The following is a 23,986-nucleotide window of genomic DNA, read 5'->3' on the forward strand; positions in this document are numbered from 1 at the left end:
CCCGCTCCGCCGGTGTGGGGCTGCAGGACCGCCCGGGCGGGGGACCCCCAGGACCGTTGGTGAGGGGCTGCGGGCAGGTGCACCCTAAGGTGGGAGAGGCCCCAGAGCCGTGGGTGAGGGTCTGCAGGAGTTCCCCAGGACCCTTGGTCAGGGGCTGCACCGTGGTGGGACAGCCCCCGGGGCCGTTGAGGCCGCGCTGAGGGGCTGCCCTGCCAGGCGCGGGCGGACATCAGTGCCCCTGCCCTGGCTGCGGGAGCCGGGGGTGTGAGGCAGCGGGGCCGTGGGGTCCTCGGGGTGCTCTGAGCCTCTGGAGGGATTCCCAAAGCCGAGGAGCAGACGGAGCCAGGTCCCCTGGGCATGTGGGAGCCGTGAGGAGATGGGGTGGCAGCCACAGGCCTTTGGCCCAGGAGGTCATGATTAATTTAAACACGGAGTAAAAGAGCGCCCAGGGCTGTACGTGGCGCTCGGAGCTGAGAGCAGTCTGGCACAGCGAGTCCTTCCCGAGAGCTGCAGCTGGGTGAAGTTTACAGAGCCAGATAATTTTCACATTACATTTCTCTCTGTCCTCTCCCTGCGCCTCATGATTCGTCACTGCCACAGCCCTCTGCTTTCAGTGGTGTTTTGACAGCCGAGCCCTGAACAGCGCTCACAGCCACCACTGCTGTGTCCTGCAGAGGTATCTGGGAGAGGAATGGAGCAGTTTCATGTTTCTTGCCTCATTCTTTCTCCTGCAGAGCCATGGAGGTGCCTGCAGGGCTGGCTGGTGGGAGCGTGTCCTCTGCTGCAGCTCTTCCCAGCACGTCACAGCCAGCAGCAGTACAGATCACTGTCCTGAAGGCGCAGGACCTGGTAAAGTTATTTGAAAACGTCTCTACTAATTTAATAAACGAGGCCAGAGAGATTCTGTGTGCTGGGATCCTGTTTGAGGCCAGGTGGGGGGTGATAAGGCTACAGGAGGGAGTGGTGGGAGTATCAGAGATTCAGGAATACCGTACTGTGGGTTCCTCTACCTGCTGAGGGTTTGTTCACACAGAGCAAAAGCTTGTGAGTCACATAAATTAGGGAATGCATCTCCTCAGCAGCAGTCCAGAAATGCTGAGATGAAATGTAACTCTCTGCCTCCTCTAACTGTATGTAAATGGCAGCTTTTTTTTAAGCAAAACACAGTGAAAATGTGTATCAGTGAGGCAAATACCTCTGAAAAAATCTCAACTTGGTTATGCAGTCAGATTTTCATCCCAGCTACAGCTGTTTAAACCATATTGAAAGCAACAGGGTGGCTCTGGGCTTAAAAAGGCTGTGGCTCCAGTGCCAGACTATGAGCTGGTGCCAATCAAACCATCACTGCTGTGCTTTCCATGTGATGCACCCAGCTGTCCTTAAAGCCTCCTAGAGGAACTGGCATTTGGGAGGGAATGCAGAGGAGAAGCTCAAGCAGAAAAATGCAAATCCTTGCTTCTGCTCCAGCAGAAGAGAGCAAAAAACAACCCCAAAGCACCTGCTTGAGGCTGTTACATTGTAGTGTTGGAGCACCTCTCACACTGATAGACTCAGCAAACAGGTGAGAAGTATGAGGTGAGAGGAGGAAAAACAATGCTGGAAAGAATAAGCCTATGTATTGATTGCATTCAGAATGTTGCTTTGTGGTTCTGGTTGCTCCATCCTGAGAAAGGGCTGTGGCAAAAGGAGGGGGGGGTTACAAAAGGGCAATCACAACAACAACAACAATATGAAAAGAATTCCAGCTGTAAGAATGTGGAATCCACTTCCAGCTATAAGTGTGGAATCTGGTTAATTAGAGGTAGTGTAGAGAGAGATGAGAGAGGAGTCTTGGATAATTAATGGCACAGAGGAAGGTTAATTGGATTCTGTTTAGCCATTCATAGAATGCATGCTCAAGGAGACAGGGAGAGGGGCTGAAAATTAAAACCAAGTGAAAGAGATCTCTTTTTGTATAAGAGCCAACATGAAACTAATTACCCCAGTGACAGGGAGAGAGGGAGCTGAGGAAGAGGCTGTGGAGGTTGGGCATCCCTGTGGCTCAGCACTAAGGAAAAGTTGTTTGGGTACTATGGTCCTTGTATTCAGCCACTTCTCTGTGGATTGAGAACTAAACTGTGTTTCTCCTGCAGGGAGGCTCTTTGGTACTTGCTGCCCAGCACTCCCTCTTGCTGTAGAGGTGCCTGGTGCCTCCCAGGCATGCAGGTCCCCACTGCCACATGTTGTGCCCTCACCATCCCTCCTGTTTAAGCCCCTCCGTTTAGACATTTTAAATTCAAACTAGAATTTGAATCTGCTCATCCCTGCTTAAAGCAAGTGGTATGAAGGTGGTGTAACAACAAATTGCAGAGATCCCCAAAGAGCTTGCTGGAGCTCCTCTTTGATTTCATAGAATCATGGAATCATTAAGGTTGGAAAAGGCCTCTAGGACCATAGAGTCCAACCACTGCAAAGCCACCACTAAACCAAGTGCCACATCCACATGTATTTTGAACACTTCCAGGGATGGTGACTCCTCCACTGCCCTGGGCAGTGTCTTCCAGTGCCTGACCACCCTTACAGTGGTGAAATTTTCCCTAATATTTAATCTAAACCTCCCTTGGCACAACTGGAGGCCATTTCATCCATTTCAGGGCATTCTGCAGCGACATGATATCACAAGCATCCCGTGAGCTCATCCCTGTAGCTCAGGAGCTACTTTCTTAGAGACAACAAACATCTCAAGCTTCTCGGAAGCACAAAAATATCAGTGGGGTATTTTGGGATTTGTTTTAGATGTGTCTTTCCTGGGGTGAAGCCTGGACCTCTCCATCTCCTATGCCAAGGCTCCTGATAATCTTTGGGGCATCACGGCATGGTGGAGCAGGAAATTTCCCTCTTAAAGGCAGGGAAGGGTGAGGTCCTAGCATGGCCAACATCTGCTGCTCTTGGTGGAACAGGCCCCCACCCATGAGCCCTGTCCTGGGCACTGAACTGAGCTGCTGCCAGAGGAACTCGGCTCCCAGGCTGCTGCTGCAGGGGCAGGTGTTAATCTGCTCTTTTTTTGACAGAAAACTCTCAAAAGCGACGTGCTGGTCACGTTGGTGCGTGTGGAGTACAACGGAGCAGTCCTGGGAGACTCCTCCAAGGCTGATGTCTTGCCAGACGGGACAGCAAACTACAATTTCACGACTAGCTTTGAGTGCAGGGCCGACGGGCCCAACTCCTTGGATGTCATTGCGCAGAAACCGCTGCTCGGTGAGTACCTGGTGGGTACTGTTGGCTGCAGGAGCCCCTTGTTCAGGGATAGCACCTGAGCAGCAGCAGTGGGAGGATCTCAGCACTTGTGTTCCATCTCTGCCAGCTGGAAGAATCCCCTTCCATGTCAGCCTGTGCTCCTTTGGCTTCACTGTGCCTGTTGGCTTTGGGAGATGACAAGGAGCATGTGCCAGAGCTGACACAGACCCTTCCCAGCCCCCGAACTGCTGGTCTGAGGAACTCTGCCAGCTCCTCTCCTTTTATCTCCCCAGTGACTGTGGTAGAAGTGGGGCAAAAAGAGAAGAAAAAACAGGAGAAGACTGCACCTCTTGGCCAAGCTGTGGTGGACCTTCTACCTCTGCTACAAGGTACAACATTGACTTCCACAGCCTCCATAACCACTTCTTGCTCCCTGGCACTTTTTTACCTTTGCTTATGGAACCTTGACTATAACTTACCTCCTTCTGACAAAGTGACCTTCTTAGCTCTGCAAAATCTGGCTGGGGAGGAGAGGGGGTGGCATCAGTAACTCAGCATTAGGAGTTAGACCATGATTTTGTCTAGTGGAAGGGGTCTCTGCCCATGGCAGGGGATTGGAATGAGATGATCTTTAAGGTCCCTTCCAACCCAAACCATTCCGTGACTATGATTCTCTGCTGAAAGTCTCACTTTAGGCTGTTTGCGCTCCTGTTTCTTCCCAGGAGAGTGTTCATTGAAGGTCTCAGCTCCTTTGTATGCAGTGCCTGCCTCCCCATCAGAGAGCCCACGCCTGGAGGTCACGGTATGTGGAATTCAGAACTGTTCCTTCCCTCCTTCAGCTCTCTGCTGCTTTTTAATGGGAGGGAGAGCATGACTCAGCCACCTGGCTCATCACGGATGTGGTGCAGCCCTATATGTTACAGGCTTGGAGGCCTTTCCTGCTCCCATTGACGTCTGTCCCTAGTTGCCTGTGATAGGTGAAGTCATGCTGGGAAATGTTAATGTGTGCAGCTACTGATTTGCTCTGGAAAAAAAACAGAGATGGAAATCACAGTGGTGAAAAACTCAAAAGATACAACACCTGGGTCACCTCTCCAGCTTTATTAGTTTTCCTTTCTGTGGTTAAATTATCTGAGTCCATTATTGTGTGAGCTCTGGCTGCCTTTTCTGAAGGGTCCTTATTCATTCAGCTGGTTGCAAAGTACCCAGTGACTAAAATGAAGGGAATGAAGTATGAGACTGGGAAAGTGTGTCCAATTTTGCTGCTGAGCCTGCCTGCAGTGAGCACCAGGAGTGAATTGGAAGGGTGGATATCACATTAGCATCTCTGTGTTTAAGACACTCACCGTGAGCAAGGTGGGGGGACACTCATTAGGGAGGCCAGGTAATAAATGCTGACCAGCTGGTTTTTCATTGCACACCATCCATCCAGGGCTGGGACAGGTAATTAAAGGCTGCACACAGAGTGTGGAGATAGGGCAGAGGCAAAGCACAGCCTTCTGAATCACCAGGGGAAAAGCATCATTTTCCATCCTTGATGTTCCTTCTCTGCGGCTCCTTTTATGAGACCCTGCCTCATTCTCCATGGCTCATTTTATGAGACCCTCAGGGCACATGCCCTACCTCAAACAGGCTGTGATTTAAACAAACAAATACCACAATTGAGCCAAATTGATCCTAAAATTCCTTTCCTGTCCTGGTCTGTTTTCTTTTACATCTGAGATGAGGCATAAGATAACATTATACATTCTGGCCTTAGTTTTCTGCTTGCTTCTCCTTAAGACCAGGCAACTTATAATTGTCGAGTTACTGGCTCTACTTTATCCTTGTCTCACAGGCTGGCCTTGAAGTGACAGTGTGCACCAAAGAGCCCCTGCTCTCTGCCACGGAGTTCTCAAGTGGGAGCCTCCTGAGTGTCACGCTGGAGGCAGCTTATTCTGTTCCTGAAGCATTTACCACTGATTCCCAGCAAAACTACATGGCTTGTTTGCAAGTACCAGCAGCTGGTGAGGTGAGAATGGTCCAGGCATGGTGACAGGGGATTTGGGTTGTTCTCCCCCACCACAGAACAAGTGTCCAGGCACGTGGGCTGTACAGTTCCTGTGCCTGTGCACCAGCAGCCTTTGTTGAGAGGCCTTAGGGTCTCTGTGGCATGACATGTTTCTTTAACAGAAAGCTCTGCTTGGAAAGACTGGGATTCAACCTGGCAGCGTTTTTTTCCACAAGGCTCTTTGTATTTATCCCATTCTTTGTATGTGTGTGGTGGAGTGTGTTTTCTGAGCCAGGCCCTGCACTGCTGCTTAGCTTTGTTATCCCAGCTCCGAGCAGCTGGCTCTTGCTCTTGCTTCTGTTGGAAATGCAAATCCTTTGTTTCTCATGTCTCTCTAGAAGGAACTCCTCTTGCTCTTCAGGAATGGCATTGTGAAGGCCAATGGTGAAAAAGAACCATTACCCCGGCCCAAAAACTGGCCCCTTGGTAACATCCTGGCCCCTGGTGCCCTGAGCATACCCAACTCCTTCATTGTTGGAGGGCCCTATGAGGATGAGGATGGAGAGCTCACCAAAAGCGAGGTGAGGAAGGACTGGCAGGGTCACAGATGGAACTGAACCAGCAGGGACTGAGAAAGATTTGTTATGAGGAGGTGGTTGGTCAGTCCCCTGTGCAGTGTCCAGGCACGGAGATGGTTCCCCTGGGACAGCAGGCGTGCAGATTCACTGCAGGAGAGATCCTGAGGGGCTGTGTGGCAGGTCTGGTCCCCAAAAACCACCCACACTGAGCTGCTGGGCTGGGAGTTGTGTTATGTGCTGTGAGCCAGGCTCTTAACACTGATGGTGTCTGCAGGAAGGGCTGCTGGCTTCTCTGCTGGGCTGGCCTGGCTATGGGGACTTGGACACCTCTGTCTGACTCACATGCTCTCCCAGGGAACATTTCTGGGGACGATGCAGGCTGTGGATTGCTGGCTCTGACTGGACTGTGGAGCCCTGGCTCTGACTGCATGCTGTTTATCACAGGATATGGAATTCAGGATCCAAGCAGAAAGCACAAAGAGGATCGTCTGGGACGTGGAAAGGCGCTGTTACCTGGATGCTGCTGCAGTAGCTGTGTAAGGGACCTGAGGAAACCACCCCAGAACATGCTCAGATGAGTGACCTGAGGCTGGGAGCAGCAACATGCAGGTGGTCTCAGACCTCCTGCAGGTCAAACTGTGGCTGTGCCTCACCTCCCGTGGCTCCTGTTGGCCTGAGCAAGGGAGCAGCTTTGAACTGCCTTGAACTGCTGTGCTGGGAGAAGGTGGAGAAGCTGGAGCTGCTGTCTCAAGGCCACAAATGCTCATTCCTGTTGCCAGCAACTGGGGCTGGGGACTCTTTGAAAGAAGGGGCAGCAGTTATGGTGAGCAGGCATGGAGTAGGGTAGGGTGGCCCACACAGCTCTCCTCTGAGCTGCTAATTAAATTTTACTGAATTTTCAATACATTAAAAACTTTCACTCCATGTGGGCACTCCTCATTTGCTTTTTTATTGGACAATCATTACCTTTAGCAGCTCCAATATGCTCAAGATCAGGCAAAGTGTTCCATTTCTCTTTGAATCCTTCTATTTTCTTGGCCTCAGCTGCATCATGGCTGTAAATTTCACAGCAAAATTACTCCTTGCGTAGAAATATTCCCTTCTATTTCATTTGATTTTTAAAATTCTTTTCCCTACATGTCTCTTGGTTTCAGAGTCACCATCCACATTGCATGGGAGCTCAGGGTCTGCTTGCTCTGTGCAGTTCAGGATTTACACCAAAGTTAACCACGCTCCTTCTTGCTTGTTTTATTTCTGAAGTAACCAGGGGAGAGAGAAAACTGAGTGTGTCACTCTCTCACTTGTTTTATAGCTGGTTGTGCCATAAGTGAAAACAGCAGTGGGTGGAGGGGAAAATGTCCCCAGCTGCCCCAAAGCACACATGTTCCTGTGGCCTGGGGGTGTTTGCTGTGGGCCTGGGTTGAAGCAAGCTCAAGAGGGGCTGCTGGGGCAGAAAGGAGGGTGGTGAGGCTCTGCAGCCTGGTTTGTGCATGCCCTGATCCCTGCTTTGTGCCCAGGCTGCAGAAGCGCATCGCGGAGTGTCGGTACTGGCCCGTGGAGCTCTGCAGGGTGTCCACGGCCCCAGCCAGCAAAGGCAAAGCTAGCAAAGCTGACAAGGTAACAGTGGGGAGGGGTATGCATTTTCCTTTTGATGCCTTTGTGATACCAAAACCAGCCTCGAACCGGCCAAAGCAAGTCAGAGAGCAGGAGGCTTTGTAAAAAATCCCATTTACAGAGCTGTTAAATAGACAAAGGGTCATGTTTTTTCCTTATAGCATACAGAGCTCTCACTGGTGGTCTGTGGCAGCTGGGTGGAAAGAGGTCAGGGGAAGGGTGCTTTTTAGAATCACAGAATCCCAGAATGGTTTGGGTTGGAAGGAACCTCAAAGTCCATCTCATTCCCACACCCTGCCATGGGCAGGGACACCTTCCACTAGACCAGGCTGCTCAGAGGCTTGTCCAGCCTGGCCTTGAAGAGAATGAAGGTAATTCACTGAGCTTATCTTTGGCCAATGGTGCTTTGGAACATCTTGAAGAAGTTCATGCCTTCTTTCTTGGGCTGTAGGTAAGTTATGATTTTGGACCTAAACCAGGGTGATTTAAAAGAGGAACAGCCCCTTAGCTAATGGTTCCATTCCTGGCAGCTGGTAGTGTGAGAGCTCCTAATCTGTTCCACAGTAAATTCATATAAATTGGTGTAAATTGCTTTCAGCACTCACCAGGGCCAAGATTTTGCAGTCACCTGGTTTCTGTCCAGCCCAAGATGCACAGGGTAGGGTTTCTAACCACACAGCTGCTAACTTTGCAGCTGTATCTCAACAAGACCATACTGAAGAATAGCAGAGTGCAGGAGTCAGAGAGAAAAGCTGCCCCACAGGGTTTGGGATGAAATTAATATTCTACATATGGAATGACTCCAGTGTATTCATCCAGGTTGTCTCGGCTGTGTGCCAGTGACAGAGAGCCTCTGGCTCATCAGGTGCTTCAGTTTGCTGTGTGGCCTCTTCTTAATGGGATCAGTGACCCTGTTTCCCTGAGGAGGATAACAGTCTGTTCAGTATCTCAGTCCCTTCTCTGTGTTTCCAGGGAGATGAAACACAGATTTCCTTCCATGGTGTGGCATATGTCAACATGCTGCCTTTGCTGTGCCCTGGTGTGAAGGAGATCCGAGGAGCTTTCCGTGTCTTTGGCTACCAAGACAGTGAGGTGTTTGAGAAGGTGAGAGCAGCCAGGCAGCCAGAGCTCCAGCTCTGCAGCTGGGTTTGCACAGAGAGGTTGGGAGTGGACAGCGTGGGCAGGGGGGTGTTTGGGAACAGGCGTCATGGCCAGGGGACTGTTTGGGAGTAGGCAGCATGGGCAGGGGGGTGTTGGGGAGCAGACAGAGTGGGCAGAAGGTGTTGGGGAGCAGACAGAGTGGGCAGGGGGGTGTTTGGGAGGAGACAGAGTGGGCAGGGGGGTGTTTGGGAGGAGACAGAGTGGGCAGGAGGTGTTTGGGTGCAAGGAGCATGGGCAGTGGGGTACTTGAAACTGGATCTGAACCTTCACTGCTCTTCTGGTGATGGAGAAAAATAGTGATAAAAGCTCTTAGGTGCGGATTTCTCCAAGGCAGGGAATTTCTGGGGGTGTGTGAGCAGGTCTGGGGGCTTAGAGAGGCTTTGAATCTCACTCCACTCCCCCCTCTGCCATCAGCTGAGAGCTGTAAGAATGCTCCTCTCTCCCCAGTCTGGGCAAATGAACTGTGTTGCTGGGAAGAGCAAACAGTGGCTTTAAAAGGATTGCGTTACCCCAGGCAACCACAAAAAAGCTGTCACTGGGGCTCTTTCAGCTCTGGCTCACCGAGGTTTATTTTTCTTTGCATTTCTCCCTCTCTGTTACTAAGAGTGACAGTTACATCTCCATTTTCCCACCCTCCTGGAACAGACCTGAGCTTGTTTCAGGAGGGCAGATGCACAGCCTGGTTTTACCACCCACGTTCCCTGTGGTCCAGGCGCAGGAGCCGGGTGAATTCCAGCCCTTCTGCTGTCTCCCTGCTCCCACTGGCTGCTGTAGGGCAGGGCTGGGCACACAGCTGTCGGCTGGGCTCTGCTTCCCCATAGTGAATGACAGCATCTTGGCTGTGTGGTGTTGCTTGTCCTGTGGCATCTGTCACAAGTGAAGTCCTTCTCATTCCTCGGTGTTATGGATGCTTTTGGCTGCCTCGTGGTCTAGGCAGTCTCCATACAGCTGCTCCATCCCTTCCCCAGGATCCCCATAATTCTTGCAAGCCCAATTCCTATAACCATGATGGGGGAACAGCCTGTCTAGGCAGTCAAATGCTGTGTAAACACAGCCTGACAAACCTATTTCTTGCCATTCCCTGTTGTGTGTCAGGGAAGCTGCTCCACACTGGGTGAGCTGAGAGCTGAGAGTTCCTGCCAGGCAGGTGAGGGCACCCAAAAGTTTGCAGAGCAGATGTGGTGAGGGCAGCCAGATTCCTCTAACAATCCACATCACCAGGCAAGTCCATGAGTCAGGTCTAGGATCCAGCCAGGAGTTGTGTCAGGATCATAGAGCTGGGTTCCAGCTTGTCTACCACATAGCTCAGGCAAGGATCAAGGGCCAGTTCTCAGTGAAAACACAAATCTTGAGAGAAGATGGAAAGACCCTGCTGAGTCTCACAGCTACATGGGATCAGGGCTGGCCTGGAGCATTGGCAACTGAACTTCTAGGGGAGGAGAATGAGGTTGCAAAGCTTCTTAATGCATTTAAGACCCTGATGATGTGTTTTGTGATGTGAGGGGTTAAGGCAAAGGGGTGAGGAGAAGTCTACTTTGTCCCTTGATTCTCTCTGTTCCCTCTTTTTTTCAGACCAAAAGTCAGCACAGTATTTTCTGGGAACTCAAGTCACATCTCAGTCTGCTCAAGGAAGGGCTGGGGACCCCTCCCCTTCCCAGTAAGACTCAGAAGGAAGACAAAGATTCCAACAGAACGGTAAGGTCTTGGGAGGCACATTGCACTGTGATTGCTCTGCTCCCACATCAGGGGTAGTTGGGGCATGCAGGAATCAGGGGTGGATGCAGGAACCAGGGATGGAACTGTGTTGCCTCAGCCAGCTAAGAGATACTGTCACAGAATCACAGAATTTCCTCCCCTGGAAGGGACCCACAAGGATCATCGAGTCCAACCCCTGCACAGGACACCCCAACAATCCCACTCTGTCCAATCTCTCCTTGAGCTCTGGCAGCCTTGGGGCTGTGCCCACTGCCCTGGGGAGCCTGGTCAGTGCCCAACCACCCTCTGGGGGAAGAACCTTCTCCTTATATCCAGCCTAACCCTGCCCTGACACAGCTCCAGCCATTCCCTTGGGTCCTGGCACTGGTCACAGAGAGCAGAGGTCAGTGCTGCCTTTCCCTCATGAGGAATCTGCAGACCCTGAGGAGGTCTCTCCTAACCTGAAATCTTAGCACTGAACAAAGGTACCATCTCACACACTGAACTTCCAAAGATATGAGATCTATGGAGACTGAAACAAGAGACATCTTTTTCTGAATCATTACAGAGCCCATCCAAAATCCAGTTGTCAGATGGCACTGGAGGACCTGAAAGTACCAGAATTTGCAGCGTTGATGGACAGGTAATTATGTTTCTCCAAAGAGAAGGAGATGCTAGAGCATCACTGTGCTGGTGTCTCACACCTTCCACACAACTCAATTCCTTAAGAGTGAGTTGGACAAGGGATATTTCACATAGATGCTGTCCCAGAGTTCTTCCAGTGATGTCCAGCTGGAGATCAGACAAGCATTGGGCCAGAAGGTCTCTGTAAATTATCAGGCATTTATTTAAAAGGGTTCCTTCATATTTTGGCTTCTTCCTCTGAATGCACATTCATTCTGCAGGCAGATTGATTGTCCGGGCTCTCTCCTTTTTCCTAACCTGTTTTCTTGAGCTGAATTTTGCTGCTGTAACTCATTCTGAGGGCGAGCCATAAAACAAGCTGTATCTCTGCAGTCTGGAGATCTGCAGCTGTATGCTCAGTATTTCATCGTGCCAGGAAGGCTCCAGACAGCACGACAGTGAGAGCAATGTTTATCTTCACAGCAATACAGTGAGGCAGGAACGTTCCTGGTGCTGGAGATAAAGCTGGACAAGGCCTTGGTCCCCAAGCGGCTGCGGGAGGAGCTCACCCGCCGGTGCGTGAGGAGGGGCTGTGCCTGGGGCTGAGGGCTCATTTCTGCAGGGTGGGAAGGGGGCTGCACGGAAAGCTCCCCCCTGGAATGCTCTGCAAGGACCAACCCAGGCCATGAGACAAAGCCCACGGGAATCAGGGGGAGGATTTAGCCAAACTGCTTCAGAAGTGGCATCTGGTGTGTTGGGAAAACACTTGTTCATCCCAGCTGGCATCTCCCTGCCGTTCCTCTCGAAACAAGAGACAGCAGAGCAGCACAGCAGTGTCTGTGTTCCTGTCTGGGCTTTGTTTCCCACTAATCCCTGTGTGCTTGCCTTTCACCTGTGAGTCCTGGCCACCAGCATGGACTGTCCGGGGTAGTACTGCTGTAACTTCACCAGAACATTCTGTCATCTTTACCTTTTCAGAAGTTTTCTCGCAATGTTTTACTCGATTTTTGGCTTTTATGTTAGTTTTCATGTTGTTCTGCTGCTCTTTCATCTCTGCTACTTTGAGTCTTCCACTGTCTGTTTGATTTGAGGCAGTTCCTCCCTGCTGTGTTATGGGCTAGGAAAGGACCAGCACATCTCATTTATTGAGTAAAAAAACAGAAGATGCAGCAAATGAATAAAATATAAAAAGTCCAGATCTGTGTCTCTCTCAAACAGAAGTATCAGCCATTCTTTGAAGGGAGAGTATGTGTGTTGTCCTCTGTGCTGCCTACTGTCTTCCAGGAGGAACAGGTTGAGGAAGGTGAATCCCCCTTAGAACAGACCTTTCCTGGCCTTTTTTATACCATTTCTAGTGCAATGGATGTGAGTTCAGGGTAACTCCTCATTCACCTGCTGTGTGCAGCTGAATGAGGCATGTGGCACCTTGGCTCATTGGGTTATAAGGTCTGAGAGTTTCCAGCAAGCAGGAAATGTTGATAAAATCTCAATGAATTAAGGCTGTTTTGGCACCAAGGATTTTAATTCCACAATCTCACAGTAGTTCTGGTTGGAAGGGACCATTGGAGGTCACCTAGTCTGACCTCCCTGCTCAAGCAGTGTCCCCCAGAGCAGGTTACTCAGGGTCATGTCCAGACGCCTTTTCAATATCTCCAGGGAGGGAGACTCCACAGATGCTCCTGTGCCTGTGCTCAGTCACCCTCACCTTGATAAATCTTAGTAAAACTTATAGTAACCCTAATGAAAGGTGTAATGTAACTAATGTAACTCCAGTAGTGGCCCAGACAGGGTTGGTGTGGTGTCTGGGGGTAGGTGGTCTAAGGTTGGTGTCTGGTGTCAGTCTGTGACCAGGGGATGAGGTGCCATAGCTGCACTGTGTGATGTTGGGAACTGATGGATCAGGTGACTTGGGTTGTACAGTGATCAAATTTTTCAGAGCTTTCCTCAGGTTGGTTCCTTCCTTACAGCTGTTCTGGCAGAGCAGGAGCTGATCTGCTGCTCCAGCAGTGTTTTTGATTGCCAGCAATAAATGTTAACCCTTGTTGTAGGGATCTGGCCTTGACAGTTCACTGTTGGTCTGGCATCAGTTTTCCTCCCAGGTCCCTGTGAGGTGTCTCAGGGACACGATGGCAGGTTGGAGCCCTCGCACTGCACGCTGCCTGTGGCCACAACAGGCTGACTTCCCTGGCAGTGTATCTGGCTGATCTCTTCTGTGCTCTCATTAACAGGGTCAAGGAGATGATTCCTTCTCGCCCTGCACTGCCTGCCCAGACTGAAGGAGCCAAGAAGGTACGTGCAAGAGTGTGTGACCTTGCCACCACTCTGCCACCCATCCTGCCCTCATTCCTCTCACACAGGAGAGTCTTCATTCTCAACCTGCAGCAACATGTAGATGAGGTTTGAAGAAGATGATGGTGCAAAGCCACGAAGATGGTGGAGGGTCTAGAGGGGAATAGAGCCATATAAGGAGTGGATGAGGTCACTTGCTGTGTTCAGCTGGAGATGTGGAGACTGAGGTCAGACCTCATTGGAGTCTGCAGCTTCCTCAGGAGGGGCAGTGGGAGGGGCAGCTCCAATCTCTGCTCCCTGTGACCAGGGACAGCACCCCAGGGAACAGCTGGAGCTGTGCCAGGGCAGGGTTAGGTTGGATCTCAGGAAAAGGTTCTTCCCTCAGAGGGTGGTTGGGCATTCAACAGGCTCCCCAGGGCAGTGGGCACAGGCTCAAGGCTGACAGAGCTCAAGGAGTGTTTGGACAATGCTCTCAGGGACAGGGTGGGATTGTTGGGGTGTCTGTGCAGGATCAGGGGTTGGACTTCATGATCCTTGTGGGTCCCTTCCCACTTGGGATATTCTGTGATTCTACAATTCCATGAAATACCCAGAAAAGGAAACTTCTGGCTGTGTTATCTCCATGCTAGTGTGCCCTGGGAAATCATTCCTGGGGTACATCGCTCGTGTTCACAGCCCATACAAAGGGAAGAGATGGAGCAAAGGAGGGAAGGCAGCAGTGAGGGGATGTTTGGAAGGAAATGGGATGCTGGGGAAAGAGGCTACCAGAGCCTAATGTTTGCCCTGGGCAGTGCCAACAGTTTCTTGTCTCTGATTAGCCCATGTGCTTCATCAGACTCAGACAAACATGAATCAGCCCTGACCACTCTCAGGTCACCCAGAATTCCTGAGGACCAAGACTATGGAGATTACAGGCTCTGCTGAAGAAGGCTGGCTCCTGGCCTTAAAGGCTCCCAGTAAATGAGATATATTTTACTCACAGACAGTTATATTGCTATAGAAGAGACAGCAATTACTGAAATACTGGGTTCTTATTAAAAAAATCTTGCAGGAAGGAGCTCTTTTGTGTTTACCTGTAGATATTTTCTCAGCCCTCAGGCGTGGACAGGGAAGGATGTGACAGACTAATTGAGTCAGGTGGAGTTAATGGGAGGCGTGGGCTGTGCCAAATCAAATACATATCAAGGCTGATTGCATAAGTGACTTGTGAAAGTTAATTAATTAATTTCCTAGGTGGTGGAAGATTATCACAAACGTGTCACGAGCGTTGCCAATGCCATCCTGAGTGAATACCACAAGCTCTTTGGGAAGCAGCTGCCTGACCAGGGAGCAATAGACCACCAAACCCTGGAGGAACAGAAGCGTCAGCTCAACTATGAGCTCAACACCTCTGGGAAATATTTTGCTTTTAAGGAACAGCTAAAGGTAAAGGCTCATTTGTGCTGTTCTGTCCCAGCAGTTTTTCAGTGAGGAACTGCTGCTCCATGGTGGTAACTCAGGATGATGTGGTGTTCCAGAATCCCCTCCTGCCACTCAGAGCTGTTACAACAGGCACTGGGGGGACAGGATTCACCTCTAATGGAGGAGGTACCAAGCTGCTTTGGTCCCACACCTGGAGAACACTCCCTATGAATGGGAGCCCCATGCTCATAACCTGAGGAAGGCAAAGCTGATATCTCACACACCCCACAGTCTGCCCTGGCAGGAAAAGGGAGTTCCCCTCTCTCAGCTGCTCAACTCTGGCTATGCTCTGACCAGAGACCCCCTCTCTGTGCCAAGGGGATGAGGCTTCCACATGCTGTCCCTAAAGGAGCACCAGAATGTCAGGGAGGTGGGGAAGGAATTCCCTCTGCTTGCTTTTTTTTCACTTTTAACAGTGCTGGGCTGGATTTATTCCTCAGAACTAAGTTGGAGCTTCAGGCAAAATCAGTGTGTTCTGGCTCCTTCTGATAACGGAGCTGGTGGGGGGCACAGGGAGGACCTTCCTTGTCCAACAGTCCCATGTCTCCACAGTATCCTGTGGTGAAGATTGTGAGGGAGAAATACCTGAAGACCACAGCATTTGAGACCCAGGAGGAGCTCCAGGCATTCCTCAGTGAGCTCTACGTGTACCTCGTGGAACAGATGCACGTTGCCCTGAACCAGGTAAGGAGAAACCTGGGGCACTTGGGCCACGACTTCACTGTGAATCCAGGGCAGGTGAAGGACTGTTGCCTTCAAGACAGAAGCAGGCTCATGTTTCCATTTCTGCAGTTATCACACATGGGCCCCAAGCCACACTCAAGGCAGGGTCCAGTGCATCTGTATCCTGCTGCTACGAAATCCTGATGGTGGCATACATGTGAGATGCCACTTGTAAAGCTGCTGTAGCTGGTGGCTGGGTTTGTGCCTCTTGCCACTCACCTGGGCAGAGCACAGACCTCCAGCAGGAGCTGGGGTCACCAGTGAGTGGCACCACAGAAGCTTGACATCACTGTAAATAATCATAGAAACATGGCATAGTTCGGGTTGGAAAGGACTTTAAAGCTTGTTTTACCCCCTGCCATTGTCAGGGACACCTTCCACTAGCCCAGGTTGTTCCAACCCCGTCCAACCTGGCCTTGGACACTTCCATAGATGGGGCAGCCACAGCTTCTCTGGGCAACCTGTGCCAGGGCCTGACCATCCTCACGGGGAAGAATTTCTTCCCAATATCCCATCTAACCCTGCTCTTTGGCAGTGGGAAGCCATTCCCCCTTGTTGTGCCTGTCCATGCCCTTGTAAAAATGGACATTGCCCTGTTCCTGTGTGGCAGAGGTACCTCAGAGTGACAGGAATGTGCCCCACCACAAAGAGCAGCTGGGACAGCTTGCCTTTCCCTGGTGTCCAGCCCCAGCCATACTGGTCTGTACTGGGTGCAGTGCTGGACTGGGATCACATGAACCATTCTTCCCCTCCCCAGTAACACTGTCTTGCTCCCTACCAGCTCCTCTCTGAGGAAGGTGCTTCTCCCGCCCCTCCATCCCGCACCACCCAGGAGCAGCTCGGGCTCTTTGCTCGCGAAGCTGAAGCCAACAAGGACTACAAACTGGCCTCTCTGTACCACCAGCAGGTAAAGGAGCCTCTGTCCTTCCCTGCCCATGTCCCCTGTGTCTGTGCTGGCAGCAGTGTGGGGCCACTGGTGACAGCTCAGCCAGCCTGGACTGTGGTGTAGGGAGGAAGGAGCTGAACGTGACCGGGATACTCAGACTGGAATGGGAAGGATTTTCCAGGGAAATGCTGCTCTCTGCAGGATGTGTGACTATCCCTGGCCAGGTCGCTAAGGACTCATACATATGAGTATTGTCCATTCTTGAAGCTTGACAGAGCTCAAGAAGCGTTGGGACAATTTTTTCGGGCACAGGGTGTGACTCTTGGGGATGGTTCCTGTGCAGGGCCAGGAGTTGGACTCGATGATCCTCATGGGTCCCTTCCAACTTGGCATATTCTGTGATCCTGTGACTCCAGCCTCAAGGCCAGGGGAAATGGGATGAGCTGGTCCAAGAGGCTTGCTGGGGACACTGAGCCCTTGGAGGGGGTCAGCTGGAGCTGGAGGGTATGGGTTAGGTGGAGGAACCTTAGAGGAAGTGGGCTTCCAGCACCATCCCAATTAAGGGACACCCTCACATGTGATAGGCAAGGGCTTGATTCCTGCCAAACTGGGCTGGGGTGGTCAAGAAAGTCCTGATCTCTGTTGTCTAGAGGATAACTCAGGACCAGCACAACATCCAGGCCTGGCTGGACTATGGAGCCTTCTGCCTCCTGCACGAGGACACCACCAAAGCCCAGGAATGCTTCCAGCAGGCTCTTTCTGTGGATCTCCAGCACGTCCAAAGGTGCTGAGTGCTCCCAGTGGGTTGGTGGGAAGGTGGGGGGTGTCCCTCACACCACTACCTGGGCCCTGCAAGGCTGACTGGCCCCTCTTGCCCCAGTTTGCTGCTCTGTGGGATCGGGGCTGTCATGCTGCAGCACTATGAGGATGCAGAGGTTTTCTTTGAGGATGCCTGCTGCTTGGAGCCATCCAGCATCGTAGCCTGGACCCTCTCAGGTACAAAGCCAAGCCTACCTGGTCCTCCAGATGTTCCTGTAGAGCCAAGCATTTGTCCTGCCCCCAATCCTCTTCTCCTTGCTCCAATCTGAGAGCTAAGGCAAAGATTTTGCTAAGGGTCAGGTGTCTGCTTGTGCCCTCTGTCTGTCTCCCACAGGTTTGTTTTATGAGCTGCAGAATAATAATGTTCAGGCAGAGAGGAACTTCCGTGAGGCCAAGAAGCTCCTGCAAGCACAGCTCAGTGAGGAGAGAAGAATCCCCGAGGCTGCTGAGGGAGGAGAAGGGAAAAAGGACATTTCTCCCAGCACAGACCCAGAGGAATTCTTGCCAGGTAATGCTGGGCAAACCCAGGAGGTGCCCTGGCACCAGCAAGGAGGGGCTTGGAGCTGTGTGGGATGTGGTAAATGGTGGAAGGAGGGGAATTTCTAAGAGGAGAAATACAAAGGGCGAAGGAAGAAGATGTGGACTGTGAACTGGAGTAGAATTCCATGAAAGCTGTTGCTGTGAGTTCCCAACACAGCTTGGAAAGCTCTGCCTCACCAATTCAAAGAGCAAACCAGCAGCTTCCTCTGGAGCCTTGCTGAGTCCAGCCTGAGCTGAGACTGTCCTGAGTCCCAAATGTTTGGCCAGGCTGCAGGAAATGCTGGCTGGCTTTTTTTTTAATGTTGTCACTACTCCATGCACAGTGCCTCAGGCCAGCAGGCTCATGTCATGTGTGGTTTTTGGTCCCTTCTGATTATGAGGGAAGGGATATTCATAGAATCATGGAATCACTAAGGTTGGAAAAGGCCTCCAAGATCATTAAGTCCACCTGTTAACACAGCACCACCATGTTCCCCACTAAACCATGTTCCCAAGTGCCACATCCATATGGCTTTTGAACACTTCCAGGGATGGTGACTCCACCACTGCCCTGGGCAGGCCAGGGCCTGACCATTCTTTTAGTGAAGAAATTTTCCCTAATATCCAACATAAACCTCCCCTGGCACAATTGGAGGCCATTTCCTCTCATCCTGCCTCATTTATACCTGTTTCTGGCTTCACATGGTAACCTTGTACTCAAAACCCCAGCCCCAGGTATTGCCTCCTGTGAAGAAATTTCTTCCCACCTTTGAAAATCTGATACATCTTTTATATTTTCTCTCTTCCCCATTTCTTGTGGAATCATGCTCCCAACTGGGCAGTTTATGGCAAACCCTTTCCAAATAATGGTTGTTGGGGGTTTCATTCCAGAGGGGGTTCCAGATGGCTCAGCTGACAAACTTTCAGAAGTGGTGGAGCCTGCCCTGGCCTGTGTGACATCCAAGGAAGAGGCTGTGGCACCAGACACAGCCCTGGAAGGTCAGGGAGTGGGGACCTGGTGTGCAAGGGAGAGCCCAGTGCTGGGAGATGGCCTTGTGGGATCACTGGGGAGTCATGTGGGAGCAGGGAGCTGTGCATGTCACAACACCAAGGCCTGTTCTCTCTCCCTAGCCAGGGAATCTCCAGGCAAAGCAGGTTCATCCCAATTTTCAGAGCAGCACATCTCAGGATGGACAGCCTGAATGCAGCTCTCTCTCTCTCATGTCATGTACCCAATGGCCTTCCTCTGCTGTTGGAATGTCTCTCTTCTGGGATGCCTGCTCTTAAACTGTCCCTATGGATCTCCTCTGGTCCTGTGGTGTGTGATCTGCCTCCTCCACAGCTCCACTCCCCAGTGGATGGTGGACATGGCAGTGCCAGGTGCCTCAGGGCCCCTGGTTGGTTTGGGGAGGCAAGACCCTCACTGAAGTTGTTTTTGACAAGCATCGTTCATAAATTCCCACCTTTTCCTCTGAATTTGGACTGGAAAATCAGTGGATCAAGAACATTACTTCTTTTTAGATCTCATACAAAACTTAAGCCCTTCAGAAAGAAATGCTGAGTTAATTTCTGCTTCAGCCTCCCCTGCCACCTCCTGGGTTTTACACCATATTACTGGGATTCCTCTGTCCCCACCAGGATCTCAGGCCCTGCTCTGCCTCCAGAAATAAATCCCCCACTTAGGGACTGACAGAGACACGTCTTCTTGCAGCACCATCCCTTGATTCAGGATCTCACCAACCTCCCTGCACAGTCTTCATGAAGGCAGTGGAATTCCTGATGAAAGTCAATGCTATCCAGGTCAGCTTAACAGGGAGTGGAGGAGTGGGAAGGGAGGTTGGTTTATTCCCAAAAAGCTGGTGGCATCTTCAGTCAGCCTTGTTTCCTGGGCTCAGGGAACGAGCTGTGGCCACTCCAGATGCTGAGCACAAGAGGGAGCAACGCCACCACTGCCCAGAGATGCAAAACTGTGGCTAGGGAGAGCATTCAGCCCAAAATGCTGGTTGTGGACGCAGCCATCTCGGGCAGGTGAGGCCCTCAGGAGGCCTCAGCCCAGCACTGCCTGCTGCAGAGGGAACAACCAGCTCAGAAATGGTGCAGTGTGCTCCTCTCTGTACATTCAGAGGCAGGAGCCATTATTGTGATGTTTCCAAGACACCAGAACCCCTATGATTCAGCTCCTTGTGTGTGTCAGAGTAATTTTTGTTCACCTATGGAATGTCCCTGTCCCACACAGTTATCTCTGGGGTCTCTCTGATTGTCATGTTATGCTGCCTGCCTAAATTCTACATGGCAGAATGAGTTGGTTAAAGCAAAACAGAAGTAATCATGGAATGGTTTGGGTTGGAAGGGACATTCAGGTTCATCTCATTCCAATCCCCTGCTATGGGCAGGGACACCTTCCATTAGACCAGGGACACCTTTCATTAGACCAACATTCAAAAGAGGGAAAAAAAAAATCTCCCATGTGTTTTCTGTTCATGGAAGTTAAACAGGTTGTCTGTCAGCCCCCTGCCCTGTCCTTCTGGTGTGCCCGTGGTTTCCCTGCTCCCCTGACCACCACCTGTGCCCTTCCTCCCCAGTTTGTTCACAAGGCACTGGCCCACGAGCTGCTGAGCCCCCAGGGAGGCCCCAGCTGTGGGTATTACCTGGCACTGGCCCGGACATATCTGCTGCAGGAAGATGTCCCCAGATGTGAGCAGTGTCTGCAGGAGGCCGTTCGGATTGACTGCACGGTAATGCCACGTGTGTCCCTGGGGGGCTGCAGCAGGACCCCACCCAAACACTGCAGCCACCTGTGCTGGTGGGTGTGTGAACCCAGAGCTTCGTTTCCACTTTACAATTCAATGTTAGTCCACAGCAGTTTCAGCAGGGAGGGCAGTCACACCAGGCTGTGGCTGCAGCCCTGCCCTCCCTGTTATCCTATTCATTCCTGGCCTCCTGTCACCTCCTGCACAGACAGGCAGCATCTCTGAGCCTGTCTCTGCCTTTCCCTCTGCAGTGTCTGCCTTTCTTTTCCCTTTGGGTGGGTATATCCTGATCTCATTTCTCTTGGTGCATGAGCCAGGCTCTGTTTTGTGAGAAACAAGGTTGCTATTCAGCAGAGAGGGAAGGTGGCTCTGGGGAGGCAGGTTCAACAGAAGGAGGGAGGAAGGTGACACCTCGGAATGCTCTGTGGCTGCTGACTGTACCTGGGAGCCTTGTGCAGGCCAGGACACTGGGCAGGGAGCTGGAGGGGGAATCCCATGGTTGGTGTCCTGTAGGCAGCCCACCAACTTCAACTCTGTGTGTAAAACCTGCCCTGCTATCATCGAATCATGGAATTGTTTAGGCTGGAAAAGCCCTCTAAGATCATTGAGACCAACCGTTCCCCCAGCACTGCCACGTTCACAACTAAACCATGTCCCCAAGTGGCACATCCACATGGCTTTTAAATCCCTCCAGGGATGGGGACTCCACCATACCCTGGGCAGCTGTGCCAGGGCTGGACAGCCCTTTCGGTGAAGAAATTTCCCCAGTATCCAATGTGGTGCAATTTGAGACCATTTCTTCTTGTCCTGTCCCTTGTTCCCTGGGAGCAGAGCCCGACCCCCCCCAGCTCCCCCCTCCTGTCAGGGAGTTGCAGAGCCAGAAGGTCCCCCCTGAGCCTCCTTTTCTCCAGGCTGAGCCCCCCCCAGCTCCCTCAGCCACTCCTGCTGCTCCAGCCCCTTCCCCAGCTCCGTTCCCTTCCCTGGACACGCTCCAACCCCTCAATATCTGTCTTATTGTGGGGGGCCCAAAACTGCCCCCAGGGCTGGAGGTGCCTCGGCAGTGCCAGCACAGGGGGAATTCACTGCTCTGCTCCTGCTGGTACAGCCCAGGGGCCATTGGCCTTCTTGCCCACCTGGGCACCCCTGGGCTCATGTTCAGCTGCTGCCAACTGGCACCTCTAGGTTCTTTCCCTCTCTCCCCTGGAGAGCCTGGAGTGCTGCAGGGGGTTGTTGTGATAATATAATTAAACACTGCTCAGCTCCTCCTTTCTGCTGCTTACAGGTGTCCCAGCTCTCCTCCCAGGTGTTTCTCTTTCCTGTCTCCCATCCCTGTCTCACTCCTGGTTTTGTGTGCACAGAACCCAAATGTCTGGGCTCAGAAAGGACACCTGTGGTACCTGAAGGGGGACTGTGGCCAGGCAAAGGAGTGCTATGAGCGAGTGGTCAGTTTTGTGGAGGATGCTGTGGACATGCACTTTGTCTACCTGCGCCTGGGCTCCATCTACCTGGAAGAGAAAGAGGTGAGGAGCCAGCAGGAGTGGTGGAGGGGAAGTTACCACAAAGCAAGTTGCTCCCCCAGCAGCTGTGGGGAGAGTGTGTGTCTGAGTCCCACTGGAGATGGGGTGTTTGGCAAATCCCTGAGGAGGGGGGGCTGCCTGTGATGTGCTGATGCAGAAGCATGGCTCTCTCTCCCCTGGCAGTATGGCCGGGCCAGGCAGATCTACCTGCTCGCCTGTGACAACTCTGCATCCTGTCTCACATGGCTGGGGGTGGGGATTGCCTGCTACAGGGTAAGTGCCACTGCCTTCATGTCATCTGTGCTTTAATCAGTGCCATGGCATGGGACACAGGGCTTTTGCACGATCCCCTGGATTTAAGTAAAGCTTGGCTGCCTGTGACCCGTGGCTCCACAGGCCATCATGTCCTGTGCACTGTCACAGTCCTGCTGTGGCACCCGGGCTGCTCAGATGGGCTGTGTCACTGCTCAGCACCTGCTCTGGGAGCAGACAGCCTTCCCCCTCATCCCAGCTCCAGCCAGAACCTCCTTCCCCAGGGTGGCATGGCAAGCAGTCTGGGCTCTGCTCCCAGTGCCTGCCTGCACATGACCTGCGTGTCACCACCAAGGAACTGAGGGGGATGTCAGTAGGGAGGAATCTCAGTGCTTTCCCAAGGGAATCCAGCACATCTGAGGGGCTGCCAAGGACACCCAGCCACCAGCAGCGTGGTATCTCCCCAAGGAACACCTCACCAGGTTCCTCAAAGGGAGTTTGGCCAAGGGAAGCAACCAGGGAAGGAACTTGAACTTCTGTTTCCCCCTTGGCCAAATGTGCAATTCCTGAGGGGCTGTGGAATCGGGCCAGGGAAGTGCAGCCCACCAGGCACCAGCTACCCCTGCCTGCCTGGACCTGCTGCACAGCAGGAATAGGGAGCAGGAGCACAGCCATGTTTCCTCATGGAGCTGGATCACTCAGTTCCTGGAGGTGAAGGTGTTTATGCTGCTTTCCTTTTAGCTGGAGGCTGATTTGAAAATAGTGGGTGATCCCATGGGGGTCAGCAGTGGGAAGTTTGTTCTCCAGACTGGAGAGCTGGATGCTGGCACTGAGGATGACTGCTTGTCTCTGTCCTAAATCCTTTCCCTGCGTCCCTATCAGGGGAACCCTGCTAGGAGCTTTTGATGCACTGATTTCTTCTGCTGTTAGAGCAATGGCTGTTCACTTCTGAAGCTCCTTCTGCCTTTTGTCCATGCCTCTCCTTGTCTCCCTCAAGCTGGGAGAGCTGGTGGAAGCAGAAGATGCTCTCTCTGAAGCCAATGCCCTAGATAACACCAACGCTGAAGTGTGGGGATATCTTGCCCTCATCTGTCTGCGAGTGAGTGCCCAGCCCCGGCCAGCCCGATGGGGAGGGGGGTTTTCAGGGGTTTATTGGGGGGTTTATTGGCATCTGCTCACAAACCCGAAGATTATGGTGTAGAGCTCAGTGGTAAAAAGTCTGGGGGCAGTGCTTGGGGAAAGCAAAGTGTTCAGATGGCAAAGGCAGAGCCCTTCCTTGCTTCTTGTCATCCCCTGGGGCATGTCCTCCCTGCTGAGCTTCTTACAAATGTCCCTTCTTTGAGATCTTGTACCTTTCCTGGGGAAGGGGCACTGCCGAGGCACCTCCAGTCCCGGGGGCAGTTCTGGGCCCCTCACGACTGGAGGGGGAAGCCTGGGGAGGTCGGGCTCTGCTCCCAGGGAACAAGGGACAGGACCAGAGGAAATGGCCTCCAATTGTGTGGAGGTTTAGATTGGATATGGGGGAAATTTCTTCCCTGAAAGGGTGGTCAGGCCCTGGCACAGCTGCCCAGGGCTGTGGTGGGGTCACCATCCGTGCAGGGATTTAAAAGCCGTGTGGATGTGGCACTTGGGGACATGGGTTAGCGGTGGCCTTGGCAGTGCTGGGGGAATGGTTGGATTTGATGGTCTTAAAGATCTTTTCCTGCCTAAACGATCCCACGATTTCCTCCCTGGCGGCTCTGTCGCTGTCGCAGGGCGGGCGGGAGCTGGAGGCAGAGCAGTGCTACAAATACACCGTCAAGGTTCGTGTCTGTACCCCCGCAGGGGCCGCCCGCCCTGTTCCCTCCACAGCTGCAGGCCCGGCTGTAGCAGGGGAATCTCCGTCTCCCGCC

General features: G+C 52.2%; 1 protein-coding gene across 1 annotated transcript in view; it reads left to right on the plus strand.

The window, feature by feature from the left end:
- The first annotated feature begins 734 nt into the window (after positions 1-734).
- WDR90 (WD repeat domain 90) overlaps positions 735-23,986 on the plus strand; it is a 55,765-nt gene continuing 32,513 nt past the window's right edge. The window contains exons 1-26 of the mRNA XM_029957872.1: positions 735-849; positions 3,051-3,237; positions 3,510-3,605; positions 3,939-4,018; positions 5,054-5,227; positions 5,605-5,787; positions 6,229-6,320; positions 7,302-7,401; positions 8,371-8,502; positions 10,132-10,254; positions 10,823-10,897; positions 11,362-11,453; positions 13,107-13,167; positions 14,401-14,592; positions 15,181-15,312; positions 16,133-16,258; positions 16,888-17,021; positions 17,118-17,233; positions 17,391-17,564; positions 18,467-18,574; positions 19,287-19,375; positions 20,158-20,310; positions 21,684-21,845; positions 22,026-22,115; positions 23,092-23,193; positions 23,849-23,951. Coding sequence (XP_029813732.1) covers positions 739-849; positions 3,051-3,237; positions 3,510-3,605; positions 3,939-4,018; positions 5,054-5,227; positions 5,605-5,787; positions 6,229-6,320; positions 7,302-7,401; positions 8,371-8,502; positions 10,132-10,254; positions 10,823-10,897; positions 11,362-11,453; positions 13,107-13,167; positions 14,401-14,592; positions 15,181-15,312; positions 16,133-16,258; positions 16,888-17,021; positions 17,118-17,233; positions 17,391-17,564; positions 18,467-18,574; positions 19,287-19,375; positions 20,158-20,310; positions 21,684-21,845; positions 22,026-22,115; positions 23,092-23,193; positions 23,849-23,951 — 3,187 coding nt within the window. The 5' untranslated portion in view covers positions 735-738. The remainder of the gene's footprint in view (positions 850-3,050; positions 3,238-3,509; positions 3,606-3,938; positions 4,019-5,053; positions 5,228-5,604; positions 5,788-6,228; positions 6,321-7,301; positions 7,402-8,370; positions 8,503-10,131; positions 10,255-10,822; positions 10,898-11,361; positions 11,454-13,106; positions 13,168-14,400; positions 14,593-15,180; positions 15,313-16,132; positions 16,259-16,887; positions 17,022-17,117; positions 17,234-17,390; positions 17,565-18,466; positions 18,575-19,286; positions 19,376-20,157; positions 20,311-21,683; positions 21,846-22,025; positions 22,116-23,091; positions 23,194-23,848; positions 23,952-23,986) is intronic.

The sequence above is a fragment of the Manacus vitellinus genome, unplaced genomic scaffold (assembly GCF_001715985.3).
Source record: "Manacus vitellinus isolate BGI_N305 unplaced genomic scaffold, ASM171598v3 scaffold_12_pilon, whole genome shotgun sequence".
NCBI lineage: Eukaryota > Metazoa > Chordata > Aves > Passeriformes > Pipridae > Manacus > Manacus vitellinus.